The sequence below is a fragment of the Citrus sinensis genome, chromosome 5, assembly GCF_022201045.2.
Source record: "Citrus sinensis cultivar Valencia sweet orange chromosome 5, DVS_A1.0, whole genome shotgun sequence".
NCBI classification, from domain to species: domain Eukaryota; kingdom Viridiplantae; phylum Streptophyta; class Magnoliopsida; order Sapindales; family Rutaceae; genus Citrus; species Citrus sinensis.
In genome coordinates, this window is record NC_068560.1 from 29,094,102 (window position 1) to 29,104,965 (window position 10,864).

Genomic DNA, 10,864 nt, shown 5'->3' on the forward strand with positions numbered 1-10,864 from the left:
TGGACCATTCCAATCCAAATGAATTTTATGTTTGTAAAATTAAATCTCCTTAATTAAATAACAAAAATAAGTCATTTTGGGCAAAACTACCTTTCCTCCATTGTACCAAACACCCAATTTTAGCATCTTACCTAGCAGTCTCTATTATTGAAGGTAAATAATAAAAACTATGAGTTTCAAAAAATTTACACAGTAAGTCCCAATTAAAATATAATAATTTTAAAATTCTAAAAAAATTTATTTAGCCTTTTCCTTAAAAGTCGCTATTATTTTCTTTAAATAATAAAAACTACAAGTTTTAATCATTTTATATAATAAGCCCCAACTAAAATGTAATAATTTTAAAATTCTAAAAAAGTTATTCTTTCTCTATCTCCTCCTCAATTAGTTTGTCTTACTTTAGATCTTAATTTATCCACTATCAAACATATAATTCTTCTAAACTATTAAAAAATAGAGTCTTCTAACCACATAAATTAGATTAATTTCTTAAACATAAAACCTTAGAAAAATAATACTTGCATTCTCTTAAAAGAAATTTATTGTATTTATGTTTTCTTCTTTACCATGGTAATAAGAAAAAAGTTGGATTAAACAATTAAGACAAAAAAATGGGGTATGATATCACAGTACAAATTAATCTACTCAAACTATACTATGACCGAATGAACCCCGGTATAAGAAATTAGCTAGAGTGTCAATTAATTAACTCAAACAACACCACGGTAGCCAAATGAATCAATCACCAGCCACGACTAATCCCGGGCAATTAAAAAAATTATTCACAAGTTGTAATACTCTTTGAAACAAAGAAGGCAAATGCTGATAGAGTCGGATGCAGTTTTAGATAAATATTGGACTAAGAAATAGTATTATTATATATTTTATGTGCCAATAGTGGCATAAATATAAATCGTTAGATTCAATCAATGGTTCACAAAATTATCCCTTGGAATTCGTTGACAATATTCCTTTACAAAATTAGCTAGTTAGAATGGACTTCATTCATAATTCAAGATTACATGCTATTATACTTGCAAATGAATTAATTTAATATTTCCCAACAACAGCCTAAACAATCGGTGGCCACGTGGTGCTTGTGAAGCATGATAATCTCTTCCACTAAGGGTAATCAGAGCTCAAGAAACATTTGAATGACATTGGAGATCATATTTTTGGCCCCTAAAAATTAAAAAAAATATTAGTATTAGCTAGAAGAAACATTGAAAGCATTGATGGATTAATGGTGCAATGCCCGTACACACACACACAAATTTATGCGGCTTGCAGGGAATCATTGTCTAGAATGGTACTCGTAGAGTGGGTCCCAAATGTTGCCGCAGTTCTTTTCAGTGTTCTTATCATTTCTCTCGTTAGACTGAAAAGAATTAAAGGAGGTCGGTAACCCCTTTTTCTTAGGACTGCTGTATCTTCAAACGCTGTGGTACGTTTTATCGACTTCGCTATTTCCATTTCCGCTTTGTAGTTGAAGGCTGATATTTTCCAAACTTATACCATATATTTGTTGTGGATACTTAGTGTTAATTAATTGCAACCTCCGTATTGCTAGCGTATTTTATATTGCGTTCCTTCAAGCTTTTTTCCTTTCATATTTATTTATGCATCATATGAACCCGGTTATGCAAACTTGGTGCATGTTTCTATTTCTCAGGGTGGCCTAGGCGTTTTTCGATGAACTCCCCAGAGATGGTGTCTACCAGTCCGAAGACACAGTGTCGTCGGGTTGACAATGGGTCCGAAGATCGGATAAGTTGTTTGCCCGATTCTATTCTCTGCCAAATTCTTTCTGTTCTACCCACAAAAGACGCCGTGGCCACATCCATTCTATCGCCAAGATGGAAGCATGCTTGGACATCCGTTCGTAATCTGTGCTTTGACGATGAGTTAAGCGTCATGGGTGATGAAGTTTCAGGCATCACAGTGGCTGCCTTCGAGAAGTTCGTCCACTCAGTGCTCGCTCGGACTCACCCTTCATCGGTTGAGAAGTTTTCGCTCCGATGTTCATATTTACGTTCACTCGGTATGTTTGATTACTGGGTGTCTTCGGCAATCAGTCGTAACGTTCGGGAGATCGAAATTGATCTGCGGGACCACGAACGCATTCCCTTACCCGCCAGTATTTACCGCTCCATAACACTTGAAGTTCTTCGACTTCGCTCCTACTTTGCCCTAACGCTTCCTCCCGACGGTGTATGCTTTCCCAGATTGAAGACTTTTCACCTGATGCTGCAGCAGCCTACCAACCACTTGCCTCATAACTTGTTTTCCAGATGCCCTTGCCTTCAACATCTGTCCCTGACGGTATATTTCACTGCGGCCAATCCTGCCTCCAACTTGATTATTTCTTCCGCAACTCTGAAGACGTTTGTGTTGGAGGTTATGTATTGTAGTCATTCATCGGCCCCTAATCAGCACACTGTCACTATTGTTGCTCCCAACCTGGAATTTTTAGATATCACCGACGATCTTGCGGTGTCCTATGCGGTGCATCAACTTCCCTCCCTTCACAAAGCAGTTTACTATGTTATGTTCTCTGAATGGCCACCCATTGACCGGAGACCTCCTGTACAGCTGCTGGCGGGTATGACAAAAACCAAGTGTCTAACTCTGTCCGCTGGGGTGCTTCATGTAAGTATTAATGTATTATCATCCCCACTGTTATATTTGCTTCTTGCTTCCATTCATTATGGTATTTCCTTCCATACTGACGTCATGTCTCAATGTGTTGGTGCGCATAGTCCTGCCCAACGTTGTTGCGCATTTTTGTATTCCTCGCTTCCAAAGTGTTGTGATTATTACATTCATGCACCGTTGCATCTGCACTAATTTCACTTGACTTTTTGCTCTTCTGGTTGGTTTTTTGTTTTCCCGATTTTCCCCAGGCACTTAATCGTCGCGGCGATAATATCTTCCCTCAATTTTCTGCGCTTACCTATTTGCATGTTACGGTTGGTCAGTTTGGATGCACCATGCTACCTACCATCCTCGGGTGCTCGCCAAACCTCCACACCTTTGTCTTGCACCTGGTGAGGATTACATCAACGTTCAATGTAATTGGTTGTCCTTTCTGCTGCTTTACATTCAGTAATCTTTTTTCCCCTCTGAGCAGTCAGATTGGTACGTTTTGAACGACGAACAAACCCGATGGACAGATACAGCTACCGTTCCCAGTTGCTTGAGCGACCATGTTAACATAATCGAAATTAACGGACTTGGCAAAGAAAACTCTCACATGCGTCTGGCGGAGTACCTGCTGAATCATTCCAGAGTATTGCTTACGATGACCGTTCGATGCAAGCCATCCGTTGACGGGAAAACTTTGGAAAATCTCCACCACAGACTTATGGGGTTACACAGAGGGTGTGCTTCTGCTTTTATTCATCTTACAAGGTGGGTAACTTGGCCTTAACTAATAACGTTGTTGTCCAAAAATTTGCAATCTCATCATGGGCATTATTAAGAATTTTTGCTTGTCAGCATCCGTCCGTTACAGTTGCTAACTTTAATCCTTCTGTTTTTTATTATACGATATGCACTTTATCACATTCGAATGTTTGCAACTGAACCTGACACTCTCCGTATCCATTTGTTTATGTAATATGAGCCGTGTTATGTTGGTAACTAGCTTACTTGCTTAGCGTGCATGGATGACAAACATTCGATTGTCATTTGTTTCAGCATAATATTCCGTTCGTCGAAACAATCGTCCACAGTTTCAGGTAGTTGAAGACCTTCATAATAATACTCTTCTTATTTCGCATTTGCATTCTCAGTATTCTGTTCTCTTCTTGTTTATATCTTGCACAAAAGTTACGCCAATGTTGTTACTCACAATTGACGGACGTACGGTTACTGATCAAATTGAAAGCCAAAGGCACCACCTGCCGCCATGTTTTATTCCAAACAACGTGTTCATCTGGCGCTGTTCGTCGCTTCAAGCTAATGATCCTGAAAGCTCGTCACAATAGAACCAAAATTGATTATGGTTACTTTCTAAATTAAGTTTAATCTATCCTTGCGATGAGTACATTCTACGGGCCTTTAAAAAAAATGTTATTTTAGCATTTAAATTTGATTTAAACAGCGTAAAGGATAATCTCTAATAATAGTATTAAAAATCTTAATATCTAAATTTCAATTATTATGTCTCATTTATTGCATATAGAATATCCATAAAGAAAAAAAGGAAAATAAAAGAAAAGAAATTCAGATGGCACAAACACTATAATTTTAAGTTGGATTCCCATATATCACATACATGTAACTTACAACTCTCTTATATAAATAATAAATAATATGAGTTTATTTACTATTTATATAAGAGGGTTATAAGATTCATGCATATAATTTAATATTAACATTTTAAGTTATATCCAACTGGCTGTAATAGGCGAAAAGAATTTTGTTACCGGATTGGAACTGGATGAGACAGTTATCAAATCATTAAAATTTTCACACATGGCGTGCTTTTACGAAATTTTTTGTCACATCATGTGCTGTAACATACATAAGCAGTAACATTGGGAGATCCGTAATGGGTAATTCATATTTTTTTCGAACAATTTATATAGTAATAAAATAATTTTAAAATAAAAACACACGATAACGACAGAAAGAAAGAGAGAGACATAACAATTAATAGCCACCCTAGCTTTATGAAACATCGTACATCTGTTTTTAATTTTTTCTGGGATAAATTTTGATTTCTATACTGACCAGCGGCGCTAGTCCCTCCTACAGTCCATTTAATGCTTCAAGTTGTCTATCTATTTTATCCCTCTTTTATCCTCGAATTTACTTTAATTTTTTTTTCTCTTTTATTATATAGTTCCTAATCTAAATAATTCCCAACGATTATGTCCTTTTTATGAATTTAAAAAACTTTTCAGGGACAAAACTTGTTAAATTGGGTGAAAATTTGGTAGAGAGGTATGTGTTGAGTCATTTTACAAACTGACGTAACAGACTATTAGACCATACTATAAGGATGTAAAGAATAATCATTGAAGGCCTTTTTTATCTATATATATATATATATATATATAGTGATTAATTACCTTCACTAATTTGCTAACCAATTGAGCCTTTTCCTTATTCTTCTCGTTAAAAGCTTCAAGAGCTTCTTTGTATTATCTCTCTCCTAGACAATGACCAGAGATAAAACAAACTTTTGGATCAGCAGCCAATTAAAGAATAAGAGTATATCTACACTGATATGTTTCTATAAACATTCTCAAGTACGAATGTCCATAAGTTATAAAATTTGAATTTTGGCTATTGAGCAATTAACTGTACTATAAAATTATACAATAAAACTGTTGTATTTGGTTAAATATTGGAGAAGAGACAAATTATGACAGTAAAATTACACACTAAAACTGTTAATTTTATGATCTTAAGAGGGTCCTTGATGAGGTATATGGCATAAAATTCCATCCATAAACACAAGAAAAAGAAGAAAAAACTAGTAGCATCTTCTAAATTTGTTACGGTAGAAACGGACAAAATGGACAAAGGAAATTGAAATCTTTTCCTCACGAATAATGCTGGTTATACGCACCCTAGCAGAAAAAAGTTATGATTTTGGATTTTTATCCCCTATAATAAGTACTCAAATATTTTGCCTCTTTCACAAATTTCAGCAGGTTCATAATTAATTCTCTTTAGCATTTTCCCATAACAATTGTGCTTAGAATGTAATTTTCAAGGATTCAGTCTCCTTTTTTTTTTCATTAAAATTGAATCAAAATAAGCCGATTCAATTCGATTCGATTTAGTTAGATAATTTTTTACTCAAATTTATCAGTAGAAAATTTTGAACCGATCTACAAATTGGATTGATTCAATTCGGGCGACAAAATGTCCACCCCTAATATTTTCTTCTTCAACGAATAAGATCATTTATGATGCTATTTATTGCAACTACTTAGTATGTGTATTGGTATAAACATCTTAGTTCTTGTAATTTTTGCGGGATTTTTCGTGCTTCTGTCAATTTGGATGACAATAAACCACGGTTGAAGAGTAGAGAAACACAAGCTATATATTGCTAGAACGTACGTGGGCATATCAAGAAATTTTAATTTTTTATTTATTGATTGATTATTTGCTCATCATGAGGAAGAGGATAGGATGATGTTGTTGTAATATATATGCAAATCGAGTTCATGGGGAGAACGTGTGCACTTGATCCACTTCGTTGACTTATTAAAAAACAATTGCATACATCATCACTTTTATAATATTTCTACGATAACATTAGAAATTTTTACTGATATGGCATTTATTCGTAGGATGGTACAAGAGTGATTTTACTAATTATAAATTGAGATTCAATTTTGCAATCATCATGGTCCGACCTTTTGGATGGCCATATTGTTCAGATTTTGACGGGCCAAGATTTTGGAATCATCATGGTGTTAACTTCCTTTTGTGCTTAAAAAAAACATTTTCAAATGCAAAAGAGAACTAAAAAAGAGAGATAATTTAATATTAAGTCATGATAATTCTAAAGGTGGGACTATTTGTACTCTAATTTATACTTTAAACAATCTAATTTTAATAAAAATTTATCTTAACTACAATAACCCTAAATGAATTTATTACTGAGAACATTAATATAATTTAAGAAAATACTATTACATTTAACATACATATAACATGAGATGTTTGCATCCTTGTAAAGAACTGAAGCTAACATCGTCGCAATAATTTCTTCATAGGAACCATAGTTAGGGTTGTTGACAGAAAATTCCATATGGTGTTATCATGAGAACTATAATCACACTGAAAAACAACATAAATAATAATAACAATAATAATAATACCACAAGATATAAAATCTCATTGGTTCAATTGATGTTCTTCTGTTTTGCCTGTTGGTGTAGAACTTGGAAGGCAAGATTGCTCTCTGTCGGTTGGGTAGCTAATGACCTTCTCCATTGGTTCCCTTGCTTGATTGTGTAAGGAGAATGGAAGACCATGTTTATGTTAATAATCGTTTGGTGTAATTATTTTAATGAAAGATAATTTTGGCATTTGAAAGAGTGTGCGGAATAAAATTTAGACGAACTTATTTGAGCTCATAAAAGCACTCTTCACACTTGTTACTTTTAAGATTTTATTTTTTTTAGAAAAAAAAGTTGAATAAAACTTCTGCTAAAATTATAGCTTACTAAATCCTCGTGAAATTATGGTAAAAACAATCAAGGTCTAAATCAATTAACAAATAATTTCATTTTATCATTTAGGACCTTTAGGGTAAAGATGGTGCAATTACGTTTTAGTTTTTAGATGCAACCCTACCTTCATTCGAATACCATTGGTCTAATACCGCGCTGCAGTTATAACTATATTAGCGAGTTTAATATAAAATCTGTAGCAAGGTCAACACATGATGAGATATATGTCAATTTAATTGTAAACCCATATGTAAATTGAAGCTGACTGCTAAATGCAATTTTTTTTTAATTTAATGGGTTTTATTTGAACCACAATATTTCAAGGAATTAATCTCTAAACACGTTTACGAACTTAGCTAGCGAAAAGGAATATCAAAGATGGTCAATTCCCAATCCAATCTCCCCAATTTAAACCATTCAGAACTGTTTAAGAGGGAGGAAAGTAAAAGAAGAACATAATATAAGGAAGAAGAAGACTAGTACCAATTATTTGTCAATAATGTGGGGTTACTTGTGGATTTTTAGGAAGTTCATAGAGTAAAACTCTATCTACAGAATGTTAAATCTATGTTAGAATGTTAATATAGAATTTATTAGGTAAATTAATATAAAAAGAAAAATTATGGGTTCAAATGATTTTCTTTGTAAAATTTATTATTTAGAATTTATTAAATAAATGTATAGAATGTTAGACATTGTGTTGATATTTCAAAATATCATCGTACATTGTTTAGACAACACAACATGAGTTGGTTTACATATAGAAACCAAATATAGTGTGGTAACAAAACCCATAAAAAGGAGGCCCACGCACACGAAAACTAACTTAAAAGAGGAGCCTCTTTCGAGAATCTGTGAAGTGGGTACTCATGCCCAATAACTCACGCGCAAGGAGAATCGCCCAAGTCTTGGCCCTTTTTTACGTTTCTACCCTGGTTTATTTTTATTCATTTTAATTCGAATTTCATTGAGAATTCAATTCCTAATTGAATTAGGATCTAATCAAATCTTTGTGCAATTATAATTCAAATTTATAGAGGAAAAAAGGGACTAGGACTTTATCTATTTAAAGAGCTAAATATTTCACACTGTGATTATTTGATTTTGTCATTTTTTTTTCCACATTGAGAATTCAATTCCTAATTGAATTAGGATTTAATCAAATCTTTGTATAATTATAATTCAAATTTATAAAGGAAAAAAAGGGCTAGGACTTTATCCATTTAAAGAGCTAAATATGTCACACCATGATTATTTAACTTTGTCATTTTCTTTTCCTTCATCATTGTACATTTACTATCTTGTTGAAGTGCAACATCACAATAGTAGTCTTTATATCTAGGAGATTAGATTGTCTTTGTATGTCCTTCTTGCATGCACCGATGACACTGAGATGTTATCTCCTGAGACGTAAAATTTAGTCCTAAGGAAAGTGTTGTTATTATGTTGTATGCCTTGACTGTTTACTGTTTTTCGTCCTAAAATTCAAACACAGAATAGTAGAGTAATCCGAATAAATTGTAACGTGTAAATAGTCTTATCGTAATTCTAAATTTGCGTTTAGTCATATTAATCGCCAAGAGGCAAGAGGCTTGTGCATGCATTAGATGCGCATATCCTAAAACTAGAATTTATTTTGGCCTTCCAGATGAGACATTGAATTGTCAACACTCAACAGTGAGTGTCCCTGTTGGACAAGGAAAAAGTTGTGTTTTTTTTTATTATATTTTATTGTAAACGGAGAATCGTTCTGTCCATGCGTTATCTTTTTCCTCTTTCGAAATACCTATCGGCTCAAAACCTCAAATCAAACAAATCCCAAGTACATTTGATTTTTTTTTCTACTATAAACGACCAAAATAGTGAATTGAAAATTAGCGTACACGCCGGGTCACGACAGCCGCTTAAGAAAAACGACTTAGATGTCAAACAACCTCAATCTTCAATTATTTCAAACAAATTATTGGAAACGTTGAAACCGTGAATGTCCCTATCCACTACCGAGACGTGTCAAGCATGCATTTCTCATGCTTAGCCACTTTGACAGTGAAGGGTAAACAAATAATGTCCTCACCAAAAAATAGTTAGGTAAATGTTAATGTAACTTACGTCACTCACACATATTATGCGGGTCCTATATTGTTGTTACTGTTTCCGTGAGTTGTGTAATTTATAATTGAATGTACCTAAGGGGCTCCCAAATAGTTATGATAACAACAATGTCAAATAAAATTAATTTAAGAAGTAAAAAAAAAAAATCAACTTATCATCACAAAACTAATCACCTTTCACAACCAGGTCTTGCCAACATTAGTAATTCAAAATGGATAAAAGATGGGTCTACTTCTCAAGGTTTCATGTTTATTTAATAAAATAATGAATAGTTTTAGGAACAGTTATAGCTTTAGATTAACCAATAAGTTATTACTCTCATTATTATTTTTTTGTAGACATTCAGATGAATATAGAAAGGGAGCACGTGACTTTCTTAATAGTGCTCGTGCAAATTCAGGTAATCTAGATATAATAGTATGTCCCTGCATTCGTTGTAAGAATGTACAACGCCACCATTTTGATTTAGTGTATGAACACTTGGTTGTGAAAGGCATGGATCCTACCTATAATACTTGGGTTCTTCATGGTGAAAATTCTACTTATTCTAGAATGTCAATGCAATATGGTGATATTGAAATGACAGAAACATATCAGATGTATAGAGATCAAGTTTATCTTCAGGAGCCAAATGTATCAGAGCGCACACATGAAAGTAGCAAAATAGAGTTCACAAATCTTATCAAAGATGCTAAAGCTCCATTGTATCCTGGATGTACAAAGCACACAAAAATATCAGCAACTGTTTCCTTATTCAAGCATAAAGTTACCCATGGTATATCTGATAAAGGTTTTGATGAACTTCTTCAAATTGTTCGTGATATTCTTCCATCAGAAAACACACTTCCTGAGTCATTGTATTCAACAAAAAAGCTACTTAAGACCTTTGACCTTGGGTATGAAAAAATACATGCTTGTATAAATGATTGTTGCCTTTTTAGAAAATTAAATATTGACTCTTGAACTTATTATTTGAATTTAATTTTGGAATAAAATCTATAACTTTAATTAACTTTTAATGACCTAAAAGGTTGTATTTTTTCTTATAAAACCGGCCACAATCATCCTTTAATATTCCTTTAATCTCTTGCTATTGCCATCAATACCTAGATTGACATTGTTGTTACACATTTCAGATTTAATTTTAATGCAATGAAAAAGGGGAAAACCAAATTAATTTTTCCTTTATTTTTCTAAACCAATAGGTGATATTTGAGATCCTATTTCACATTCACCCCAATACCAATAAAAATGTTCTATGATTTGTTATGAAAAGTTTACAGAAGAGATTCAAAATCATCCATGTAAGAATATTTCCCCAATATTCATTTCGCTCAAAATTGGCCTTAAAATGGCCATTTTAATTATGCTATTTTTCTAACAGAATCTATTATGGACTAATCAATTTAATGTCTTCGCTAGGCTAGTCTCTACTCCAATTCAATCTACTATCAATTAAAAACTTGATATTGTTTCTTGGAACCTAATATTGACATGAATATACAAGAACAACTATTTTTTATGATTGTTAAATACAGTCGGAACAAGTG

General features: G+C 33.3%; 1 protein-coding gene across 1 annotated transcript; it reads left to right on the forward strand.

Annotated features, from left to right (window-relative positions):
- Positions 1-1,697: 1,697 nt before the first annotated feature.
- LOC127902428 (F-box/FBD/LRR-repeat protein At5g22660-like) lies at positions 1,698-10,277 on the forward strand. The gene is made up of 5 exons (XM_052441334.1): positions 1,698-2,649; positions 2,904-3,047; positions 3,131-3,411; positions 9,653-9,714; positions 9,808-10,277. Exons 1-5 carry the CDS (start codon positions 1,708-1,710, stop codon positions 10,275-10,277), a joined length of 1,899 nt encoding a protein of 632 aa, XP_052297294.1. The 5' UTR covers positions 1,698-1,707.
- Positions 10,278-10,864: the final 587 nt, after the last annotated feature.